At 46.2% G+C, this 23,523-nt stretch overlaps 7 protein-coding genes across 7 annotated transcripts; 3 read left to right on the top strand and 4 right to left on the bottom strand.

Annotated features, from left to right (window-relative positions):
• Positions 1 to 1,131: 1,131 nt before the first annotated feature.
• On the bottom strand, positions 1,132 to 3,905 carry F4822DRAFT_388951 (2-isopropylmalate synthase). Its single transcript, XM_051456935.1, has 4 exons — positions 3,643 to 3,905; positions 3,386 to 3,530; positions 1,751 to 3,328; positions 1,132 to 1,687 (listed from the first exon to the last, which is right to left on the bottom strand). Exons 1-4 carry the CDS (start codon positions 3,648 to 3,650, stop codon positions 1,493 to 1,495), a joined length of 1,926 nt encoding a protein of 641 aa, XP_051317711.1. The 5' UTR covers positions 3,651 to 3,905; the 3' UTR covers positions 1,132 to 1,492.
• Positions 3,906 to 5,001: 1,096 nt separating this feature from the next.
• F4822DRAFT_436088 (ferric reductase like transmembrane component-domain-containing protein) lies at positions 5,002 to 6,894 on the bottom strand (the record flags this gene model as incomplete). Its single annotated transcript, XM_051462270.1, has 1 exon — positions 5,002 to 6,894. The coding sequence occupies one exon, from the start codon at positions 6,892 to 6,894 to the stop codon at positions 5,002 to 5,004; it is 1,893 nt and encodes a 630-aa protein (XP_051317710.1).
• A 3,366-nt stretch (positions 6,895 to 10,260) lies between these two features.
• On the top strand, positions 10,261 to 13,061 carry F4822DRAFT_388936 (anaphase-promoting complex subunit 5-domain-containing protein). The gene has a single exon (XM_051456934.1). The coding sequence runs from the start codon at positions 10,554 to 10,556 to the stop codon at positions 12,897 to 12,899; it is 2,346 nt and encodes a 781-aa protein (XP_051317709.1). The 5' UTR covers positions 10,261 to 10,553; the 3' UTR covers positions 12,900 to 13,061.
• A 731-nt stretch (positions 13,062 to 13,792) lies between these two features.
• Positions 13,793 to 15,104, bottom strand: F4822DRAFT_388935 (CIA30-domain-containing protein). Its single transcript, XM_051456933.1, has 2 exons — positions 14,820 to 15,104; positions 13,793 to 14,763 (listed from the first exon to the last, which is right to left on the bottom strand). The coding sequence occupies exons 1-2, from the start codon at positions 14,896 to 14,898 to the stop codon at positions 14,063 to 14,065; spliced, it is 780 nt and encodes a 259-aa protein (XP_051317708.1). The 5' UTR covers positions 14,899 to 15,104; the 3' UTR covers positions 13,793 to 14,062.
• Positions 15,105 to 15,305: 201 nt separating this feature from the next.
• Positions 15,306 to 19,551, top strand: F4822DRAFT_388934 (ANTH-domain-containing protein). Its single transcript, XM_051456932.1, has 5 exons — positions 15,306 to 15,752; positions 15,875 to 16,015; positions 16,072 to 16,553; positions 16,606 to 19,019; positions 19,080 to 19,551. Exons 1-5 carry the CDS (start codon positions 15,721 to 15,723, stop codon positions 19,164 to 19,166), a joined length of 3,156 nt encoding a protein of 1,051 aa, XP_051317707.1. The 5' UTR covers positions 15,306 to 15,720; the 3' UTR covers positions 19,167 to 19,551.
• On the bottom strand, positions 19,552 to 22,022 carry F4822DRAFT_388932 (DNA lyase). The gene is made up of 5 exons (XM_051456931.1): positions 21,657 to 22,022; positions 21,586 to 21,598; positions 21,356 to 21,534; positions 19,812 to 21,308; positions 19,552 to 19,740 (listed from the first exon to the last, which is right to left on the bottom strand). Exons 1-5 carry the CDS (start codon positions 21,682 to 21,684, stop codon positions 19,610 to 19,612), a joined length of 1,848 nt encoding a protein of 615 aa, XP_051317706.1. The 5' UTR covers positions 21,685 to 22,022; the 3' UTR covers positions 19,552 to 19,609.
• Positions 21,657 to 23,445, top strand: F4822DRAFT_109584 (COX6A-domain-containing protein). The gene is made up of 4 exons (XM_051452448.1): positions 21,657 to 22,532; positions 22,598 to 22,622; positions 22,825 to 22,992; positions 23,053 to 23,445. The coding sequence occupies exons 1-4, from the start codon at positions 22,367 to 22,369 to the stop codon at positions 23,096 to 23,098; spliced, it is 405 nt and encodes a 134-aa protein (XP_051317705.1). The 5' UTR covers positions 21,657 to 22,366; the 3' UTR covers positions 23,099 to 23,445.
• The last annotated feature ends 78 nt before the right edge of the window (positions 23,446 to 23,523 follow it).

Raw genomic sequence — 23,523 nt, 5'->3', positions numbered from 1 at the left:
CTGCCTAGGTACCCCCTAGCAGTAGTTAAACGTTAATGCTGGTAATACCAGGGTAACAAGAAACTTTAATGAATGACGAATATACTAGAAGTTGCCAACGCGTGGAGGGGTAGAGAGGTGTTACATACCGGGATTGGTGGTACTTGCTGTTCTATCACTTTGTTCTTTGTTGTCCCTTTTTTGAGTTTGAAAGACGAGAACAAAATCTCTTGTCAAGTGGGGACGAAATGAGGGTGAAGAATAGGATTAAAAGTAAAATTACCAACTGTGCATAAGGCTCGTTACAGCAGTTTGGCTAGTGAGATGGAACTGTGACGGAGTTGGGTTGAGTCAGGGACAAGAACTTTCTCTTATTTTCTCGAGAAGTAGTCTAAGCTTAAGATTGAGAGTCCAATGAGTCCAATGCAAAAATACGCAGATAATAGTATGTGAACCGTTCAAATTTTGGAAAGTCTCTAACGGTGTGCCGGCACTTACCTCATAAAAAATATACCTAGGTACTTGTCATCCCGTACCTAAAGCACCTAACCCATCAGTCTAAATTCTATCAGGTAGCTGAACTTACGTACTGGAGTGCCTACCTCCCCATGTAAGCAACCCTGTAATTTTTATGAACGGATAGTGGGATGTTATCATTCGCCTGGAAAGAGCCCATGCGGCCAGACTGAAATGCGCTGCAAGTCTCCAAGTTCCATCCATAATCCACTTCACCTTTCTACAAATTACATAATTGGTCGATGTACCTACAGACAGGTGCATGCCCCAAGAGCTCACCCCACCATTACACCCATGTCAGCGGGATGTTAAGGCAGCCTGTGCAAGGGTGACCGTACCTGTCTATCTGTCTATCGCACATGTCAGTATGTTTGCGAGGTCGGAATGTGGGCGCCGTAAGCAATCCTCTCCGTCATGTTCCAGGTACTTTCCCCGCATTCGTCCAGCGTCTGGGTTAGATCCCTTAGTTGACCAGTTGCTCTGGGCCCGTGCCATAATAATGCATTTAGTGGACCAAGCCTGCTGAAAAGTTATTCTCGAACAATGAGAATAGGGGACCTGGATATTTATTTTAGGTACAAAGGCTTCAGGGTTCCGTCGCAAAAACAGAGATGCGATGAAAATATACACAGGTATCTTAAACACATCTGATCTTAATTATGTATATGTGCCTATTCATCGAGTCATTAATTTAATATGAGTATTTTATTTCTTTTTTTAAGATCCATTTCTCTCGCCGTATATGCTTTTTAGATGCAATCTTTAGAAGCTAAATTTACAGTCTGTTCAGTTGTCATAAAATCGAGTGATATCGATGCAAACGCACACCGACTCTTGGTTCCCCGGTAAAGCAATTATTTTGCATGTACTGGGAACAACAGCCGAACCTAAATGATACCTGAAATGGTAAAACGTATGCTGTTGTTATTTTTTTTTTCTCTCTCTTCAATCCCCGTTTTCATCGCCGTGCTGCAGCCCTATCGTATCTCGCGCAGACTCACATCCCGTTCGCCTTAGCTTCTAAGACCTGGATTGTCTCGGGTGTTGTATGTTGTTGACCCTTGATTGTTCCATTTCCATTTGTGACAGATGGGACTTTCAGATCACCATTGACAATATCTAACTCCTGACTCAGACTGCGTTGTGGCGCGCGTTTTGATAGGACAGGACTACTCGGGCGGCTAAGGATAAACTGTTTGAAGCGGGTATCGTTAGACGGGGGGTAAGCTAAAGACGTCATACTGGAAATACTTACGTTGCTAGCAGCACTTAGAAGAGCAATGAGTGAGCTCTGTACCACATCCTCATGTATACCAACACCCCAAACCTTTTGCGAGGTACCCACAGCAATGCATTCAATGTATGTGGCAGCCTTGACTTCTCGACCGCCTCCTATGGCGTGTTCCTTATAATCAGCGACATCCAGGTCAATACCCACACCCTTCAAGGCGTTGGCAAGAGACGAGATAGGACCGTTGCCGCGACCTCGAAGCTGGTATTCCATACCATCGATCTGAACAACACCCTCGAAAACACGTCCGAGATTTCGCGTATCTTGTACGACACCGGGTCCTGGTGGCGCAGGGGAGTTTGCCCGGTCAAACGAAATAGAATAATCGAGGATGCTAAATCGGGGGTGTTCTTGCAGGAAGTATGTACGCTCGAATAAATCAGTGATTTCCGAAGATCGGAGCTCTCTGCCCAGTTCGTCCGCCTTTCTCTGTACGACCTTGCTGAATGCAATTTGTAAGCCTCGAGGAAGGTCGAGGTTGAGCTGGCGTAGGATGATCCAGGCAGCGCCACCTTTGCCGCTTTGCGAATTGACGCGAATAATAGCCTCGTACGTGCGACCAATGTCCTGCGGGTCGAGAGGGAGGTATGGCATCTGCCATTGGTCTTCGTATGCCTTGCCATCCTGTTCTCGTTGCATAAATCCTTTTTTGATGGCGTCCTGGTGAGAACCACTGAAAGCGCATACGACAAGAGAACCGCCATATGGCGCCCTGGGGTGAACCGGTATCTTGTTGCAAATTTCCACGGTATCGACAACATGATTCAGATCGGAAAAGTCAACATTTGGGTGGATTCCTTGTGTGTAAAGATTCAAGGCTAGAGTAACGAGATCGACATTGCCAGTTCGTTCACCATTTCCAAAAAGGCACCCCTCCACGCGGTCGGCTCCCGCCATCTGCGCAAGCTCAGCTGCAGCCACAGCACATCCCCGGTCATTATGGGGGTGGAGTGAGACACAAATCTTTTCCCGCTCAGTAATGTGGGAGCAGAAATACTCAATTTGGTCAGCGTAAACATTTGGCGTTGCCATCTCCACAGTCGCTGGAAGATTAAAGATGATTGGGTTCTCGACTGTAGGCTCCCACGCGGCTTTGACAGCTTCACAGATTCGGATGACAAATTCAGGGCTCGTATCGGAGAAAGTCTCGGGGCTGAATTCGAAAGCCCATTCTGTACCAGCTTGTTCTGGGTCATCTTTGGTAATTGATCGGGCATATTTAGCGCATGCTACTGCTCTTTCAACGCTCTCCTCTTCGCTAAAACCGAACACGATGCGCCGGAAACATTCGCTCGTCGCAAGGTAAATGTGTAGAAGGGCCTTCTTAGCACCCTTGAGGGAGTCGACCGTACGGCGGATGAGATCCTCGCGGCAAGGCGCTAGGACTTGTAGCCAAACATCGTCGGGTACGGCACCGGGAGTTTCGACCAGGCGTCTCGTAAAATCGAAATCCGTTTGCGATGCGGAAGGGAACGATACTTCGATTTCCTTATAGCCAAGGTCGACTAACATCTTAAAAAATCTCCATTTCTCTTCGCCATTCTGCGATTAATATAGTCAGACCATATTCGTAAGTATCAGGGCTACCAATATACAAACCATTGGGTCAACCAAGCTCTGGTTTCCATCTCGCAGATCGGTTGCCAGCCACCTCGGCGCCTTGTCGATTGTCTTGGACGGCCATTGGCGATTTGGGATATCGAGAGGCGCGAACTTCTTGTACTTTTTGGAGGGATCTTTAAGCCTGTATTACGATTGAATCCTTAGCAATTGGAGTCTCCTGACCATGGATTGGCCTAATGTGCAATAATAATATATTGTTTGTCTTGGTCTTTGGCTTTTTGTGTGCAACTTACATCGGCATGGTGGTGTGCAACACGGAGGGGCTTCTCCTACTTAGGATTTTTTTTTTTTTAAAAAAAAAAAATAAAAAATAAACCGAAGGTAGAGAGATAGACCGCGGCGGGTGACGAAAGGATCACAATTGCACAATTGCTTGCAAAGAATATGAAAGAAATGCAAGTAGGGTATAGGTATCTCCAGAGTTTAAATTCTTAAAACTATTCCCATGCAATTATTATTAGGGAAATACCTACGTGAAAACCCAATGAGTCAGAACTATGGACTCCTCCACTTTCGCCAACTACTTCTTCAATAAAATTTCAGTTCCGTCTTTCGAACTTTCCGTAATGTACCAAACTTACGCCTCTACGCCTTAGTCTTGACCATTTAGAAGGTGGGGTTTCGCTACTTCCTGCAAGGTAACCCCGCACTCAGGTCTTTTTGCCCCCCGTTTCCAGTTGTCTTCCGCGGGTATAGTATACTACGTGTTAGGGGGCATTTACATAAGAGAATGGCAAGAATTATACAGTTTTAGGTACGTGTATACGGTAGTACTTGAATACATAAATACATGTACGATGCACCTCCAAAGTTTCTATCACCTATTTCTCATGCCGCTATGTACGTTTCCGTCCATTTAAAACCAGGCACAAAGCAGCAGAAGAGGATAACTGTGCTGTGTTACCTAACCCACAGTCTAGCCCTAAACCAATACCGTTCCTTTCAGTTGATTTTTTCTGGTCAGGTACCTAACACAACATAAGCCAGGGGGCAATTCAATTCGCATTGATAGGCTGGACTTCGCGTTAGGTACCTGGGGTGGCCAGGGATAAGGGGTGGTAACGCTGTCGGGTGATTGCTGCTGTACGTACATCCGTAATGGAAATTTTGCATGCAGGAGCGTTGAATAAAACATCACGATCGATGGGATCTTGGCGCAAAACTATTGGTGCTTATCATGGACAAACATTACTAAGAGTATGCAAATCCTGTTCATGAGAATTTTAACAACAAATATATCGAATTGTTTGTCTATATACCACCCAGAAAGCTAGGGCTCGTATCAATTAGTGTATGATACACAACACAATTAGGAATCCATCTTCATTCCTATAATCTCCTATAATCTTGACCCCTTAAACGCCTCGCTATGAATCAAAGGCACCTATATATCTCTTTTCTTAGGTCAATGTATTACCTCGAACATTCCCATCCTCGTAATACCTCATAATATCGTCATGTACAAAGTATTGGGATTCAATACTCCAATTAAACATTCCGTGATTGCAATGCAGATACCATTTATCGATCCTATAATATCCCTTGCATTGAGGAACCATATTGTCGGGAAAGGGGTTTAATATTTGGCGCGATTACCATGTGAAACTCTCCTCGACAAAGTCGACTACAGAATTTTCGTCTTGGACGTCGCGAACTGCTTGCCGAACGTCATCCGCCAAGGCGCCAGGACCGCATACCGATACACACATGGCACCAATTTGTCCCTCGACTTCCTTCTTAAGGAGCGTGGGAATGTTTGGCCGTCCTGGAAACATCTGGACCGTGCTGGAAGCGGAATGGATCTCCTTGCTGTTCTTCGGTCGCGTAACAAACAGTCGTATGTTCAGAATCTCCCTTCTCCTTGGCATCCGCAGTATCTCGTCCATCCACGGTCTCACCCATTCTAACGACTCGGTGTCACGTATTATCCATACGAGTGTTATCCGTCTTGTCGCGATTATTCCTTCATTAAACCCCTCGATTAATGGTTTGATATAGGAGATTTGGTGTGTGATACCAGTTGACCCGGCAAAAAGGACGGCGTGTCCATACGATTCAAGGGAGTGGTGCCCCGCGTACGGCCCTTCCATCGCGGCTCTGATTCGGATGGACTGAGATCCTTCCTTAAGAGCTTTGTTGTAAAGCTGTCTTGTGAAACCAGTGTGGGCACCAATGATAAACGACACGGATGTTGTTCCCCTCTTAATTTGGGATTCGCCTTCGGCCTTCTCTCCGAGCGTAGTCTTATCCGCTTCGGGATGGTGTTCAACCCATGCGATGGAGAATGGGTGGTTCTCCCAAGGATTAACTCCCATAAAGCGGACGTACGCATGTGTGCCCGGTTTGACATCGACATAACGGGGGAGGTGCATCGTGACCCGACTCGCGTCCCCAGCTAAAGGTTCCACCACAGCTTCGGTAAATCCCCCCTTCTTTGACCAGTTGTTGTAGGCTAGGCGGAACATCCGAGCCAACCGTTCCGCCACCCAAATTAGGAAAATCGCAATCACCCAAGGAAGCTGAGGGAGACCACCTGCAATGTGCGCCGCTGCGCAGTGAACCCAAGTCATAGCGAAGACGATAAAAGCTAGAATGATGTGGAAGTTAAGGAATGTTTCGTAAAAAGCGTGTCGAACCGGGGAGAGCGAAAGGAAAAGGATGATGACGAGAGCAATTGTTCCAGCGAGACCGGATGCGAGAAAGCTATCGTGAAGCAACTTGAAATTCATGCCGGAAAACCCGTCTGCGGCCACTTCGACACAGGCCCAAGCAATAGTATGTATGACAGCCTCAATAATGACCATACGACCCATCCACCGGTGAAGGAGATTGTAAGTATCGAAGCTGACCCCTAGCATCACGATAAGGGGGTTGTTTCGACCTGCCATGATAATGAGAGGAACCATGTTAACGAGTGATAGTGTACCCGAGCGCCCTCGAATTTCGGCAGCTAGAGCGTAACGATTCTCCTGAGTCCAGTGTTCGTAAAACATATAAACGAAATTGCTGAGCAAATAAATACCAAGGATGACGGAGTGGAGTCGAGATGGCAAAGTTCCTATGCTGATAGCAGAAGATAATTTGATCTCGCGGTTATGTCGCTTCTTCCATAGGGGCGCATATATCAGGTTTTTCTTCAAGCTTGGCATCCAACTCCATTGCGACTTCTTCCAGTAACTTTGTCTTTCAGCTGGGATCGACATGGCTGAGACGTGACGTAGTTTGGTCCATCCCATCTCGACCAGTCGAATGGATAGAACAATAAGCGCCATTGCACCCAATGTCCACCAGAGCATTTCCTTGAAGAGCATGTTACCAGCTTGGTCGACACCATTCAAAGACGTAGCGAAAGGCGCAATAGTCGATACCGCGGACGCCACATCTTGTTCCTTTACCATGGTAGGCCCTTCCGATTCCCGAAGTGCGAGTATAGCTGTTGGCGTAAATGGTCCGAAGGCGGCGATCCGGCGCCCTATCAACGACATGATTCTCTAAATAGTACTGACTACCAGTATTCGGTTTGCGTGGTAGAGAAGAAAAAAAAATAAAGCGTCCAAAAAGTGGTAAAGCGGTTGAGAAGACAAGTGGGTAACGACAGGCGACGATCTATAGTTGAGAAAAGGAGATTCGCCCCAAATCTCAAAAATTTCGGGGTCAAAGGTGCTATAGATGTAAGGCTCCTTATCAATGCATTGTGTGCGAACAATCGAGGCGTTGAGAGTCAGTTGATATCCAGTTCTTTGTCGACGTCGAAGGAGTCCTTTATCGTCGGTGCGCCAATGACATGCTCGTTCCTTAACAAGGTCTCGCAGAACAGCAATAGAGGATATAGACAAAGAGGTTGTCGGGGAGGTCAGTCTTAGCAAGCCCTACTAAGGTAGTATACCTAGTAGTATATTTTCCTATTCTCCTTTGTTGCTGTAAATGATAACCTTGGCAAAAGGAAGAGCAGGCCGGTAGCCGAGAAAGTTGTAATTTTCCTAACAAGGAAAGTGTGGGGTTTGGTTGGCAATAAAGCTCGTGGTATTATATTGCCTACCTAATTTTAGGGATCGTGGAGTATCGGTAGATGATTGATGGATTGAATGTGGTGTGTTTGAACGATTGCGGGTTGATTGTTCCGGTAAAACTGTTTGGGAAAGACGGGAATGAATGAGCGGGAGCAGCTCCAATTCTGACGGATGACTGGAAGTCGCAAAATCAAGCGCGCACAACCTGCCTTTGATTTTAAGTGAAGGTGATAAGAAATGAGTGGGTAGATATATGGAAGAACGAATGAATGTATGAAAAGGCTGGCAACCTAATTGGGAAGTGAGGTTGTGGGAAGTGAGGTTGGTTGTCAAGGTGAAGGGAAGAAGTTGTAAGAAGATAAGTACTATCGTCCAGGTTACCACTATGTACAAAACGTGAATTCTTTTACCTCCCGGGGGTTGGTCGCTGGGAACCAAACTCGGTGATATGTAAATACGAGAATATGTAAGTCACTTAGGAGAGAAAACAGCTGAAATTGTGCTCGTCGAGAGCGAGAAGAAAAAACCGGATACACTTGACGATCACTAAGGGCAGATCACCGAGAGTTTATGCAAGATCGATCATCACGAACTTTTACCCCTGAGATGGCTGGATAGGTAGGATGAGTCGGCTATTACCGTTCGTATCCTCTTCTGTTTGTCATTAGGGCATGTTCGACATCTTAATCGAACGACAATACATTGAATTTCAAGGTGTAAATATGTAATAGGCCCTTCTTAGTTGAGTTCTCGGTCCATGTATTCAACCTTTTGGAGTCTTTTGGTGTGGGATTTTTGAATACTTCAGACGACGGTTGGTGAACGGGTGAAGGTTGTATTCCCTAGTGTTCCTGGTCGCGGACTTTCCGACGCAACGATTCGCTCACAAGCGCCTGACGCTCCGCCTTGGGTCCGCCTATATTCCCCACCTACCCGAACAATTTCAGATGCAGGGGTTCTAGCCGGGTCTGATAGGGCCTGGGGGGTTGAGCTTGGCCGAGCAGGGCGCAGTGGAAGGTCCCAGTCTAGTGCTGCATTCTATGAAACATCGAGTTTGATTGGTAGGGTGTTTTACCGTCCGGAGGCCCCAAGGGTGTTCATTGTTCTTTCCTGCTGAAAAAAAGAGAGGGGCCTGGTTTTCAGGGGTTAGTTCTATTCCCACCGTCCCCCATTAACGCTATCTCTATCCTGGTTAGGCTGAACTTGGCCTAATAAATTGACCAATGAAAGAAATGATGAAACACCCCTTTGATAAGTACTCAAGTACCTTAGTATTTATCCATATTGTGAATGACATCAGGAGATTGGCAGGTCTTTACCTTTTTATCTGCCTGTTCTTGCGAGGGACGCGATGAATTGAAACTCCGAAGATTGGCCTACAATGAATCTTACCTGCCTTCCATTGTTCCATCACGACTTCAACCCCTACCCAGGGACCCATTTCTCTCCGCTTGTATATACATACATCATATACAATCTCGGGACATCGCGGTCCTTTTTCATTCTGAGTTGGATGATGTTCGTACCACCTCTATGAGCCAAACTCCCTAGAACTACACGGCATCCAGTCCTTTTTCGTAGGATCCCGAGAGGTGTCACAAGCATCTACGTACTGCTGTTTAGAACATTCCAAGTACACGTAGGTAAATAGGATAAAAGAGCACAGTAACTAACACTCCTTAAATGGTAGAAGAGTCATGCTTCGTCATACGACTACCTGGCCACACAATGATTGAGTATACATATTACGCGCACGTCAAATGATTCTATACCCCAAAATGGAGCTCTTTCTTAATATGTGTACTAAACTAGCGATAGTGATCCTTTTATCGGATCTGAATTCCAATAGATACGATGACATGATGTCCGGAGTTCGGGGACATCCGGTTTGATATCTGCCGGTAAATGAGCACAAGCTAATTTGCCGAGGTACTCTAAAGCCTTTGCGTGATAGGGCGTATGCTCTATTCATTCCGTCGGCGGAGTATAGCATCTTTGAGAATCATGAATCTCACCTGAGTTTATCGAAACAGTACGGTCATTATGACGTTCTTTACAGAATAGCAGAAAAACCCCGCGCTTAATGTGAGGCTCAAACCGTCTTTGACGCCGTACTTTATGTCATGCATCCGGATGTTGCCATCTATACCTAATCCTCGTGGTTGCGGAGCCGGATGCTACATGTACATGTATTTGTTAATCGTTTGTCAGAGTCGCAAAATACATCAACGTCAAGTACCAGCACTGTGGTAGCGAATTCCCCATACTTCCCACTCTGAATCCGGAATCGTCTAGTATTAATCCCCTGTCATATCATATCTCATATGATACCTATGAAATCAGTAGCTATCTCAAAGAGTCTGGATTCATTTCTTAGCTCGAGGCTTAAGCTTCACTCAGGCGCAGGTAAACGACAATCTACCTGACCTGGAACATTGCTGTTACACTGAGACTATTTGAGGTATTTGTTACCTCAGTGCCCTGGGAAATAGGCCGGTAGCACATATTTGAGTATATTTAATCACTATATTTGGTGCCTTGGGCTTTTTTATCCCGTGTACTGCATGAGGAGTCCATACAGGAAAATGGAAAAGATTTAATAAATTCTTTTCAAAACAGCCAACAACACCTAAAATATTCATTAGATCAACATAACCGAACTTCTTGAGACCATCGAGAACTATTCTTAGCTTGGTAATCCCATCCCAGAAAGAAGCTGTTATTATGTCGATAAGTGCATAATGCTTATTATTGACTGTATATGCATATAAGCGTATCTAGCGTCTCTAATGAATATAAACAGAAAGGGTGGGGACCTTGTACAATTGATGCGCGTTTGTGAATGGAAACAGCATTCTCTACGGCGACTTCTCATATTTAAATTCTTTAAAATCAGAAGGGACGACGTAAAGCTCAAGAGGGACCCGGAGCAATTAATGCCGATTCTCTTTTCTAACGCTTTTGTTCTTCTAACCTGAACAACAATGTTGTGCTCATGAAATCAACCGCCTAAGTAACGGCCTTTCCTAGGCCACTTGCACTCACGAAAGACGTGCAGACGAATATTTGATGAGGCTGGAATCGCAGCCATTCCACATTTCTATCAACTGGCTGATAAAAAAAGTTACGGAATTATGTCGCGATTTCTGAATCCGGCCAAAATTGGCCTACTTGCTCTCATCGAGTTATACACGAATAAAGCTGTCCCTACGGCTTCGATTGTAGATGTGTTATCATTTATAACTTCCCACTTGCTCGATACCGCCCCGACCCCATACTCCAACCCAGAAAGTCGATGGAAGCAAGCAGAATCTACTGTCAGCATAGTCATATCTATTGGAGATTTCGAAAAGGTCCTGGCACCACATACGGCTGCGTCTAGCATGCCCGGTCGGAGTTTGTGGTATGCATTCCTGGATAGGCTATGGAAAATCGATTCGCTGGACGCCTTACATGAATTCTTCGATCAATATTCAAGCTTATTAGCAAAGACGAAGGATGAACTCCGCCAGGATGCTGAAGCAGGAATACCACCCCCGAACCCCGAACTCGTGTTACTCTCTCGCAACTCCCCATTCGGCGCTTTTGTACGCAGATCACAACTTGAATTCACACGACTACGTTTTCATGATGCATTCGAGCTATGGAAGGACTTTGTAAAGTATCGCCAAACCACGGCAACATATTACCGAAAAAAGACACCGTCGTTTCAAAGACTCAGTTTCGATCGTGTCCTTTTGAGTGGGGAGGATACATGGGGGTCTGGTGTGGAGGCGATTGCTTCTGTAACATATGGCGATATGCTTAGAGATGATCCGAACTCGACCCTACCTGTCAGTACTGATGACGTCGAAAAACTCTTAGAATTCCAAATAGAGCAAATGCAAAAATACGGCAACCGAATACCCCTAGAGATACAGCACCAATTCCACGATCTACTGAATGATAGCTTTATGATACCAAGTCTATCGCACTACCTAAGCTATCTAGATGCCTGGAGAGCAGGGGACTATTCTACCTCCTTCGACTATCTACATCGATACTTCGACTATACCATGCAGAACAGGGACAGATCTTTTTACCAATATGCCCTCATGAATTTGGCAGTATTACAAGCCGATTTCGGATGCTACAAGGAAGCAATTGCTGCGATGCTGGAGACTGTCTCCACTGCGAGAGAGAACCGAGATATGACATGTCTAAATTTTGCTCTTAACTGGCTCTTCCACTTTGGTCGAGCTCATCCCGAAGTGACCAAGGAGCTTGAATCCAATAGCATGTTGGGTACAGGCAAAGAATCCTTAGCATTCCTTAGAAGCAGAGCAAAAGAGACCGGCATGTGGCCATTATGGAGTTCTGCACTGATGAGTGAGGCGAAAATGAGTCTCTCAAATGGTGAAAGCGTAGCTACAGCCATTGAACATCTTGTCAGAAGTTCCCAGATCCTGGTCGAACGGAACATGAAGAATATGGTCGGTTCTCAGTTATCTATCAACATAGCCTTATGGGATAGGTTAGGAATCGCTTATTTATCGGCTACTACCTGCGGAGTATTCCTTCGATGTCATGCTCGTAATACGATATTTGACGACGAATTGAAAGTGACTACTCGCCAAGCCTCGATGCTAACCCTTAAAGGGAAGTATGATGAGGCTCTTGGAATACTGGAAGGTATGGATGCCAATTCACTCCGAGCTTGGAAGCCGAGCCAATACTGGCATAAGTTTCGGGGTATAATCAAGCTGAGAAGGGATCTGCATCGGAATAATCTCGACGGGGCAGAATTACTACTTTCGCAGCTCCTTCAATCGAAAGATGAAGACTTGGAACCAGATCTCGTCTTTGCGATCGACAATCTTCACGTTGAATGCCTTATTCGTAGAGGAAATCTCGACCAGGCTTTTACTAAGGTGGAAAAAATGGTATCGGAGCTCCGAGACGAAAACAAGGATATCGCATTGCGAGTTCGGCTCTTGCTTCTTAAGGCTGAGCTTCTCGACAAGTGTGGTCGACCACAGAAGGGATTTACTATTGCCGTGCGAGCGGCGAACGTGGCTTGGCGCGCCCGTCTCATTCCTTATCTATGGCCAGCAATTGGAGCGATCGCGAACATCTTAACATCACTCGGCGATTTTGAGCCAGCTATTCAATTGCTAAACGCAGTATTACCACGCAGTCTAGAATGCGAAAATTCGGAGGTGACGGCGAAGTTGTATTCGTATCTAGGCGATGCAAACATGGGTATGGCAGGCAAGATGCCACCAAAATCCAACAAAAGGAGAGAATTCATGACGAAAGCGTTAGAAGCGATCGAGAAAGCTTTTAACCACTATTCAAGCATTGAGGATATCAATAAGCAATGTGAGATGATGGCCAAGAAGGCTACGATTATGAAGGTATCAGGGGATAACGTGCTTGCAAACGACTACGCGGCGGCTTATGTGGCTATACGCAAAGATGCTGCACAGATGAAGATATGAGAGAAGAATTAGGCTAGGTATTTCGATATAATTGATGACATTACTGATGAACTACCTTGCAACGTGGTGCGTGAACAGCTCGGCCGTCCCATTCCTCAACACTTATCTCGTTACCAAGCTCCTAATATTAATAGCACCCCCAATCCTCTTCTTCTCTTCCCTACATACTGCTTATTACTTCTCCATATCCTGCGGTTTACACTTCGTACAAGACAATACAGCCACATCCCGGAAGATCATGTTATTCTTACGAATCCCTTCCTTGCAGCTCCCAGCGCCTTTACCAGAAGCCTTGGCTTCTCTGCAGAGGTCGTCACGGATCTTGTATATGGCCCCGTAGTGGTGTTCCCCCCATGAACACTAGGCTTGGCGGTTGTGACGGACACACATTTTAATTCCTTAGAAGAGGTTAGAAGGTTAAAGGTTTGTTATGATGGCGATGTTGAAGCGATTTGATCCAAGGTATTTTGTGGATTATGGGTTGGCTAGGTATTGAGTTAGGAAATGATGGGGGTATTGGCTTGAAATAGTTACGCCTTTTAATTTTTCACGGTACGCTGGATTGGAGTGGTGGGCAATCGACATGGTATAGGAATGAGTGTATTCCTATCATCATTATCTTTTTCAAACTTGTGTATGGGAACATGATGAGTGATATAACTACCTAGGTACGTTTGAGCTTAGGCAATATACATGGAAGTAAGTCGCTATACGTTGACTTACGATGATATATCTGCTTGGCTTCTACACATTGATGGATGTGGAAATTTGAGGTGACCCGACGATACCTGACTTGTTGATACGGTTACACAGAATTGCCTTACTGTAGACGTGTGAACGTACCATTCCAAAATAATGAGCTGTACATTTAGGTCGGTGATGGGTTTTCATAATTTGATGGGGAATTTCTTAGTTCTTCATTTTGTACACCACGTAGCTGGATTACCTGGTTAATCCCCTTTTTGGCGCCGATTAGAAACCTCCTTTCGTCATATATGATCTTCATGATTCCATGATATTTACATTCATCACATCCAAGCCACCTATAATGGCGATAACATTGGTATGCCCTTTACTGCATTGGGGACCCATTCCTCTGACCAATCTATATGGCCGGTCGCTCAACTTTGTAAACCCTCGGGAAATCCCAGTCTCAGGAGGTTTTATTTATCACTCCAATTAATATGCCTCCCCTGTTTATTCTTCAACTGCCCCTCCTTGACCTCCAGCGCGTGCTTATCCTCTCCCTCCCCCTCCCTCGGATTATTCGTCGCCCAAATCCTCTCCACAAACAGGTCAAACACCCCGGGCACTCTATCCGTAAGTCCAACACCTATAGACCTGACCTTCTGCCGCAACATCTCGGTCTGCGGCTCGACCACAAAACCATGGTTCGTCCGCACAAAGTCGTTCCATTTTATATACACCGTCTCCCACTCCCCCGGCCTCTTCGCGAATAACCGGTGCTGGTGTAAATCCGTCGGGACCACGGATTCCGTCTGCACGTTTACTAAATACGCGCGCCCGTCCGATTTTATACGCATACCCAAGTATGTGTACATATCGATATTCCAGACCGCGCGGCCGAAGATCGTAGGCGGTCTATCTAGTGTTCGCCATCCGGCGTACCCGGACCTTTGGATCTCGGGCCGGTTCGGGGGTAGGGCGGTTGATATACTACCGTGGAAATGTGCGTGGCCGTTTGGGTTGTCGTAGGAGGAGGGTATGTGGTCGAGTGCTGCTTTGGAGAAGCCGCCCATGTCGGCGTCGGACATTACTTTGCATTCTTTGAGGCGCTCGGCTTGGTGGAAGTCGTGGAGGGGGAGGGGGCCGGAGGGGCCTTTTATGCCTTCGAGGTTGAATGCTATTGTATATAAGTATCTAGAATATGCATGGGTATGTCTATGGTAGTATATGTACCTATATTCGAGAGGCGTTTAAATTCGTCGAGACTTCGGGCCCAGAAGCCTCTGGATAGACATACTGTGGTGGCGCGCATTTTGAAGATGATGCGCTGGGTGTATATGATGTCAATTTGGGATGTTCGAGGAGCCAGATGGCTCAATCACTAGCTTTGTCATCAGACGTATGGAACCAAATATTAATATGTCCGGACCAAAGCTATGAAATCAAGTAGAAGCTGGGTTTAGAGAGTAAAGGCAAGATGCGATAAGATTAACAAATTGAAGCTTCAAGATTTCGTCACCGAAGCCGTTAGATGCATGATTTGTCATATAAGCTTAGATGTATTTAAGTATATACATGCAAGAAAAGGATAAGGCTCGTGCCGCGCGTTGGTGGCGTGCCAAGAAACCACAGCCCCCATTAACCCCACTATAACTGTGACGGATATACTTCGGTCCTAAAGTTAATTGAAGAAACGGTTCGTATCTTTTTCTTGGGCTGGGCTTATCGGGATATTCCAAGACGAGACCCAGACAAGCCAGACAAGCTTCTAAGGCTTCTAAGGTGCCCAAGTTGCGTCAGCCTCGGATCGAATTTACCAGCTTAACTCCACTGTTACAGTTGTAATTTTGAACGATATTGGCGTTGCACCCAACTAGGCAACCAGTTTTCTGATTTTCCGAATTTCAAATATACTAACTTACCTCGAAATCACCTAGTATTTCTCGTGACTCCCTGTCTCTGCTGTGCCTCCTGAAGGTCGTTGTTTGGGCGGGATGAGTTGTACTTAAGAGGAGAGAGCTATAAACGACTTTGGAAGCTTCATCCCGACTACCACACTCACACATTTGCCTGAGCTGTAATACAGAAAACACAACTAGTCAGAAGAGAGCAAACAAACACAAGCTTGCCCAACATGGCGACGATTCGTAGTATGGATCACACCAAGTGCGTTCTCCCCTCATATCGAGCTTCCTGTCCCTTACTCTGCACCCAAATTTGCATTCCGTACTTGTCTTCATCATGGATTTGCACGGTGGTGCCTTAGCTGCTAACTATGAGGCTTATAGATCGGAAGCCGAGCTCGCTATCAATATCAGAAAAGCTACCAATGCGGAAGAAACGGCACCGAAACGAAAACATGTGCGAAGCTGTATCGTCTATACCTGGGACCACAAGTCCTCCCAGTCCTTCTGGGCTGGTATGAAAGTGTAGGTAGAAGGCTAGCATATTCATATGCGAATGCTGACTAGGGATACTGTTATAGGCAGCCGATTCTTGCCGACGAGGTCCAAACGTTCAAGGCTTTAATCACGATCCACAGAGTCCTACAAGAAGGCCACCCCCAGACGTTAAGAGAAGCTATGGCAAACCGACCGTGGATTGATAGTCTCAACCGAGGTCTAGCTGGCGAGGGTGTCCGCGGGTACGGCCCCCTAATTCGAGAATATGTCTACTTTCTGTCCGCGAAATTGTCCTTCCACGCGCAACATCCCGAGTTCAACGGTACTTTCGAATACGAGGAATATGTCAGTTTGAAGGCAATCAACGACCCTAATGAGGGTTACGAGACAATCACCGACCTTATGTCCCTCCAAGATAAGATCGAGCAATTCCAAAAATTGATATTCTCGCATTTCCGAAACGTAGGCAACAACGAGTGTAGAATCTCAGCTATTGTGCCTCTAGTGCAAGAAAGTTATGGAATTTACAAGTTTATTACAAGCATGCTGCGAGCTATGCACTCCAGTACGTCGAATGGATGGTGCTTGCTCCGGTCATTAACTAATATTTTGCGTAGCAACCGGCGATAACGACGCATTGGAGCCCCTCAGACAACGTTACGACGCCCAACATTACCGACTAGTCAAGTTCTACTACGAATGCTCAAACCTGCGCTACTTGACAAGTTTGATAACGATTCCGAAACTACCTCAAGACCCCCCGAATTTGCTCGCGGAAGACGAAAACGCCCCCGCATTACCGGCTCGTCCAAAACAAGAGATCGAGCGCCAGCCGACACCTGTCCGTCAACCTAAGTCTGAGGAACCCGACGAAATCGCCGAATTCTGGCAGGGCGAAATTGATAGGCAGAATAAGGAGTACGAAGAACAGCAAAGGGTATTACAAGAACGTCAGCAAGCGGCTCTTCGTGCTCAGCAGGATGCACAACTACAGGCTCAACGAGACTTTGAGGAACAACAAAGACGTTTAGCAGAGCAACAACGAATGGAGCAAGAAGCATTACTAGCACAACAAGCTCAGTGGCAGACACAAGGCCGATTGGCTGAACTTGAGCAAGAGAACCTAAACGCGAGGGCGCAATATGAGCGCGACCAGCTAATGTTACAGCAATATGATCAACGAGTGAAGGCCTTGGAGGGTGAACTATCACAGATCCAGAACAATTTTGGCCAACAAATAACTAGCAAGGATGACCAAATCCGAGCCCTACAAGAACAGGTCAACACATGGAGAACCAAGTATGAAGCCCTAGCCAAGCTTTACTCACAACTACGTCACGAACATCTGGATCTCCTTCAGAAATTCAAGACAGTCCAACTGAAGGCGGCGTCGGCCCAAGAAGCCATCGAAAGGCGCGAGAAGCTCGAGCGTGAAATCAAGACGAAGAACCTAGAGTTGGCGGATATGATTCGCGAACGAGACCGAGCGTTGCATGACAAGGATAGAGTAAGCGGCAGCAATAAGGACGAAGTTGAGAAACTGAAGCGAGAGCTACGTATGGCTCAGGATAGGGCCGACAACTTGGAGAGAAGCAAAGGTAACGAGCTATCTACAATGCTCGCCAAGTACAACAGAGAAATGGCAGATCTGGAAGAAGCTCTGCGAACTAAATCTCGCGCTTTGGAAGAGGCGCAAGCTAAGTTACGAGATGGTAGCTCGGATCTTGAGCAATTACTCCGTGATAAGGAGGAAGAGCTCGAGGTTTACAAGGCTGGCATGGACCAGACTTTGATCGAGTTGAATGAATTGAAGCTCAACCAAGGGGATACCGATCAGGCTCTAGATGGCCAGATCGATGCTTTGATTATGGCCAACCTTGACAAGATTAACGACATCATTGACTCAGTATTGCAAGCGGGTGTTGTTCGAGTAGATGACGCACTATACGAACTGGATTCGACAATGCAGGCTGGTAACCAAAACGCATCACCAACATATGTGCTTTCTCAGGTTGAAAAGGCTGTGTCGAACGCCACCGAATTCGCTACCGCCTTTAGTAATTTTATTGCCGATGGGCCGAACGCCACTCATGCAGAACTCATCAAAGCAGCCAATGTCTTTGCGGGAGCTATAGCGGATGTGTGTTCTAATACCAAGGGTCTAAACCGTCTTGCTTCGGACGATAAAAAGTCCGATTCACTCATGAATGGCGCACGTGCAGCTGCCCAATCTACCGTAAAGCATTTCCGAAGCCTTCAAAGCTTCCGATTGGAGGGTATGGATCCTCTCCAGAAGACCGACGTTCTTGTCAATGGAAGCAGTGATGTTCGTCTACAATTACAAAGGTTGACCAACATCGTCGAATCCTTCGCTCCTGGATTTAACCGATTAGCAAACAATAAGGGCGATCTAGGCGACCTTGTCGACTCCGAGCTAAGCAAGGCAGCTGATGCGATTGCTGCCGCCGCCGCCCGCCTCGCTAAACTTAAGAACAAGCCCCGTGATGGATACTCGACGTACGAGATCAAGGTTCACGACTCGATTCTTGACGCCGCAACAGCGATCACAAATGCTATCGCTCGACTCATTAAAGCCGCTACCGAGACCCAACAAGAAATCGTGCAAGCGGGTCGGGGTACATCTTCGCGAACAGCCTTCTACAAGAAGAACAACCGATGGACCGAAGGTCTTATCTCGGCCGCCAAGGCTGTCGCTACGTCAACTAACATGCTTATCGAAACGGCCGACGGCGTACTATCCGACCGCAATAGTCCCGAACAACTTATCGTCGCATCGAACGATGTGGCTGCATCTACGGCGCAGCTCGTCGCCGCTAGTCGTGTCAAGGCTGGCTTCATGAGCAAGAGCCAAGATAACCTCGAACAGGCTAGCAAGGCTGTTGGCGCGGCTTGCAGAAACTTGGTTAGACAGGTGCAGGCTATGATTAAGGATAGAAACCAGGAGGACGAGTCGACGGATTACACTAAGTTGAACCCGCACGAGTTCAAGGTCCGGGAGATTGAGCAGCAGGTAAGCTTCACAACTTATGTAAGAATTAATTGGATAGTAACTAACCATCGGTGTCAATAGGTCGAGATTCTACAGCTCGAGAACGCTCTTGCTTCTGCCCGACACCGACTCGGCGAGATGCGCAAGATTTCGTACCAAGAGGAGTAGGAGTAGGCAGAGCTATGATCATTTTGAAGCAGAGGAAAGGAGGAACGAAGGAGAGGGGAGAAGGAGGGTGATACCCTGTAGTAGTTGCGTGCGCCTAAGCACCTTTTTTTCTTTTCACCTCAATCGCATCGCGTTGTTTTATCTTCCCATCTTATAGTTTACGCGGGGGGATCTCTTGGAACGTATGTACCTAGGTTAAGTAGGTTGGCGGTGGAAGGAAGGAAAGCTTTTATGTTGTACAAAATTGCTATTACTCGTCTGGTGATAGGCAGGTATGCACCTGTCTAGTTTAGGTAATTTGATTATCGACATTGTGGTTGTGGTTAAGCGTTTCGTTTAGAATGAAGCGTGTTATGTGGTTAATAGTGGTATTCAAAGCAAAGCTAAAGGTTCGTTGCCATTGCGCGCTCTGTTTATGGTAGCTTATTATGCTATATTCCGTACTATGTGTCTTCATCTTGTTTTCGACTATTCCAGTCGCTACTCCATATAAACGTTCCACAACGCCATTGTGTTCCCCTTTCTTTTTCGCCTGATGGTCCGATTGGACGGGCGCATACGAAGAAAGCTCTGCCTGAAGAGATGTTAATATTATCCTGAGTTTATTGAAATATCCAGAAAATTGCAATATGTGGTACGACTTACCTCGATTAACGCCGGGTTTCTTAGTGACCATGCTGACACAATCTTCTCCATGTTCGCATTTCGGCATGACTCTTTTACCAAGTAATTTACCCCAGGACTCCTTGGATTCAATCGGGTCGAATACTCTATCTGGGCTGGATCTTTGGGAAGCTTCCTTCGCTTTATTCGTATGACCTGAATCTACAATTGTCTCAACTTCTGAAGTGCTGTCGGGTCCGTCGAGTGACTTGGGGTCTTCCTGTGTCTCGGAAGCCGAGCTCGGGTTTGCGGTGGGTTTGGGTTTGAAGAAACCCATTAGGTTACTTTGGCCTTTAGATGAAGGTTCTTTCGTTAATGTTGCTTTCGTTTTCTTTTGTGGTCTATTCGTTGATGTGGTGCTAGAAGGCGTACGCTTAAGGCTGGCGGATTTTGCTTTCGCCGGAGATGGTGCTGATGTTACTGATTCAGATTGTGAAGCTGGAGTCTCGTTCGGTTCTTCATTTATCAACGGTTCGACCTTGACTAGCTTCTGGCTAGATGTTTCGGATGGCTCGTTGATTGGTGTCAACGTTGGTGTCGACTTTGAAGCTGCAGGTTTCTTGAAGAACATATCCTTAATGCTTCGCCGGCGATCGAATTCAGGAATGAGTTTTGCGGATAAGGGTAATAGATCTTTCGCTGTCCAATCTCTAAGTCGAATTCCATCTTTGAAAATTCCTGAAGGATTCATGATATCTCTGATATGCACTTCTTTCCCGTCGATATTCACTACGTCCTTTAGTGTCGCAAAAACTGGACAGTGATCAGAACCCATCAACCCCTCTTGGATATTCGAATCGCTGAACCAATCTTTCATGTCATTGCTACATAAAACGTAGTCAATTCGACTGCCAAAATTGGCGGGGCGCGTGTTCTTTTTTGTATCCCAGCAAGTAAACATGCCCTCACGTTTTGGGTGGAAGAGTCGACCAAGGTCCCAAAGTACTGGCCATTCTCTATTTTCATCTCTGGGAGGTCGTACATCTCCTCCAAACACAAGCTGGTTGAATAAGCGACGAGATGGAGCAGAAAAGAAATCTTCTACTGTTATTCCTTCTTTCCTAAGTCGCTCGAAAACATTTGCGGTGTCGATAGACGCTCGGATAACATTGAGATCACCCGTTAGAATGACTCTCTTCCCCATAGCTATGAGGTTGCGTATTCGAACGTCTAACGCGTCAAGATAGCCAAGTCGAAAATCGTCTCGGGTTTCATCGCGATTTGCGGGACTATATGTTCCGATTAGGACGAAGGCTGGAAACTCAAGAATAACACATCGTCCTTCAGAATCGAGGGTCATGTCATCGACCAGACCTGTGAGCTGACCGGGTTTTGGGTAGCCTCCTATTTGTTGATCGGGCGGAAGATCTCGGAATTTAGCTGATGAATTCGGTGGACATAGAACTCCTATTATTCCTTCCTCCGCTCGAATTGGTGCACATGTTGAATTTCTTGTGTAAATCGCTACTCCGGCATAACCTGGATACGGTGAGAGTGAGTCACGACAGAAACGATGATCTAAGTACCTTTTTTGTGCCTAGGTAAACTGAAATATACATCCCAACCGGGCACCAAGACCATATCGTCCTGAAGATCCTTGCGCTGGATTTTAGTCTCTTGCATGACGACTATGTCTGCTTCGAGGATATCAAACATAGCCTCGAATGTTCTCTTCTCTCTCCATGGTTGATATCCGAATGGATTTCTATCACAACTAGTTAGAAATCAATTATGTGCACGATAAATGATACCATACCGAATGCCATTTACTGTATGCGGTGTTAGTAAGATTGAACATAAGGGTTGGGTATTTGAGACCACACGCACCATTCCACGAGGTAATACGTAATCCCATCTTATCGGTATTTCTAGGAATCTAAATTCCGAGGATAATGCCCATTCATCCACTTTTTGGCTTTCTTTCTGCAGTTCCTCACCATCGTCGGGTTCCTGTCCAGAGATGCAGAGTTGTAAGAAATAAAATGAAATTGTAAGTTTTGGAGAAGCGGAAGTGGATTCACCGGGGAAGAAAGTGATAACTGATATAAATGCCCCTGTCGTTCTTTCCAGCCATCTAACTAAGTTTTATGAAACCTTTCCCCATCAATATGCATTGAGTAGTATTAAGGCGCCTGCATATTTGTATAGTATTTCCATGGGCAGGCACAATAAACCTTATCGAACAAGCATTCAACAAGCAAGCAAGCAGTCGCGACGTTCAAAGCCGCGGATGCGTCACGGTGCTACACCAAAGTAACCCGAGATCCCGTGACTTGCGTCATTCATTCTAGCCCCCAGCTCATAACCCCACTATTTTATCGACCCGCTTACTCAGACCAATAGACATAACCATATCCCCGTGGATTTACCGAGGGAGTTAGCTCTAGCTTGGGGCAAACCAATCAAACCTGACCTCATTCGACAATTGAATCAGACCACTCTCTCATCAATATCGACGATACCTAAACCCTGAACAGAACAATCTCCCCTCTTCAACAAACCACGAAGTCGAACGTACCGAACGAAACAAATAAAATATGCTCCCGCAACGTCAGATCCTTCGCGCGACGCCGCGATTGACGGCTCAACTGCGTGCCGCTAACACCCCCGTCTTCCGTTCGGCCCTGCAGCGACGCTTCGCTTCCGAGAACGCTTTCGTCAAGGAGCGACAGGCTGTTAAGGAGCATGCTGCTGCTACTACTGGTGAGCTCTCTTATAACGAGATTGTAATACGGATTGAGAGGGTTGCGATTGCTAACATATGGTAGAACTCTGGCGCAAGATTTCCATCTAGTAAGCATCACCCGATTATATTTCCGCATTCAATCCGCCTAGAGACGGCGACATACCTACCTACGTACCTACCGACCCAACTACGATTGCCTCTTTTCTCCTACGTATAATTCAAATGCCGCGATAATATCTAGTGTGGACGATTGAGATGAAGTTATGACTATAAAAAAGAGCAAAACACTAACAAAATACCTCACCACAGCGCCGTCATCCCAGCCCTAATCCTCGCCGGTGTCAACGCCTACAACCTATGGAACGAGCATTGGGAGCACTGGTCCCACATGCCCCCTCTAGAGGAGCGCGTCGAGTACCCCTACCAGAACATCCGCACCAAGAACTACCCCTGGGGCAACGGTGACAAGACCCTATTGTACGTACCTGGTCCTTGATTTCGCACCTATTGCATTATAACTAACGAATGGATGAATAGCTGGAACGACAAGGTCAACTACCACAACCGAGACAAGACCACTTAAGCCCATCTTCCTATATCAGCGCACATTTCGAAACCATGGGAGAGAAACAAAATCTTCCTCAGCATGCATGAAACCGGATAGGGAAGAAGGGGAAGAAATTACTCCATAGAGCAGAAAAAAAACAGGTCACCCCTTGACAAGCGGGATGGGAGGCGCCGTACTCGTTATGTCTTGAATGTTGTAGATAGGCCCATTCATTTTCCCTTTGTCAATACAATACAAAATTATCTATCACATTACATATCGCATATTCTAAAGTACAAGTTCGCAGGATATATGAATGTAGTTTCTCTAATCTGAAATCTAGCGAGTAAGCATCAAATAAATAACATTTCATAGGGTATGTATATCATGTACTCTTAGTCTCCTAGATCCCCTAAAAAGACTCAAAGCATTGAACTGGCAGGTAGATAAAGGCAAAGCAA

Source organism: Hypoxylon trugodes (genome assembly GCF_022578975.1).
Source record: "Hypoxylon trugodes strain CBS 135444 unplaced genomic scaffold F4822scaffold_2, whole genome shotgun sequence".
In the NCBI taxonomy this organism is placed as follows: Eukaryota; Fungi; Ascomycota; class Sordariomycetes; order Xylariales; family Hypoxylaceae; genus Hypoxylon; species Hypoxylon trugodes.
The sequence above is the reverse complement of the archived record's forward strand: the minus strand, read 5'-3'. Positions and strand labels throughout refer to the sequence as shown.

Coding starts and splice junctions, on each gene's coding strand:
- F4822DRAFT_388936 (XM_051456934.1), top strand. CDS start 10,554: ATGTCGCGATTTCTGAATCCGGCCAAAATTGGCCTACTTGCTCTCATC.
- F4822DRAFT_388934 (XM_051456932.1), top strand. CDS start 15,721: ATGGCGACGATTCGTAGTATGGATCACACCAA. Junction 16,016..16,071: donor TTCTGGGCTGGTATGAAAGT/GTAGGTAGAAGG, acceptor ATACTGTTATAG/GCAGCCGATTCTTGCCGACG. Junction 19,020..19,079: donor TCCGGGAGATTGAGCAGCAG/GTAAGCTTCACA, acceptor CGGTGTCAATAG/GTCGAGATTCTACAGCTCGA.
- F4822DRAFT_109584 (XM_051452448.1), top strand. CDS start 22,367: ATGCTCCCGCAACGTCAGATCCTTCGCGCGACGCCGCGATTGACGGCT. Junction 22,623..22,824: donor TGGCGCAAGATTTCCATCTA/GTAAGCATCACC, acceptor ACCTCACCACAG/CGCCGTCATCCCAGCCCTAA. Junction 22,993..23,052: donor AACGGTGACAAGACCCTATT/GTACGTACCTGG, acceptor ATGGATGAATAG/CTGGAACGACAAGGTCAACT.
- F4822DRAFT_388932 (XM_051456931.1), bottom strand. CDS start 21,684: ATGGGATTACGTATTACCTCGTGGAATG. Junction 21,309..21,355: donor TTTACCTAGGCACAAAAAAG/GTACTTAGATCA, acceptor CACCGTATCCAG/GTTATGCCGGAGTAGCGATT. Junction 19,741..19,811: donor GAAACCCGGCGTTAATCGAG/GTAAGTCGTACC, acceptor ACATCTCTTCAG/GCAGAGCTTTCTTCGTATGC.
- F4822DRAFT_388951 (XM_051456935.1), bottom strand. Junction 3,329..3,385: donor AGAGCTTGGTTGACCCAATG/GTTTGTATATTG, acceptor TATTAATCGCAG/AATGGCGAAGAGAAATGGAG. Junction 1,688..1,750: donor TTCTAAGTGCTGCTAGCAAC/GTAAGTATTTCC, acceptor CGCTTCAAACAG/TTTATCCTTAGCCGCCCGAG.
- F4822DRAFT_388935 (XM_051456933.1), bottom strand. CDS start 14,898: ATGCGCGCCACCACAGTATGTCTATCCAGAGGCTTCTGGGCCCGAAGT. Junction 14,764..14,819: donor TAAACGCCTCTCGAATATAG/GTACATATACTA, acceptor TATATACAATAG/CATTCAACCTCGAAGGCATA.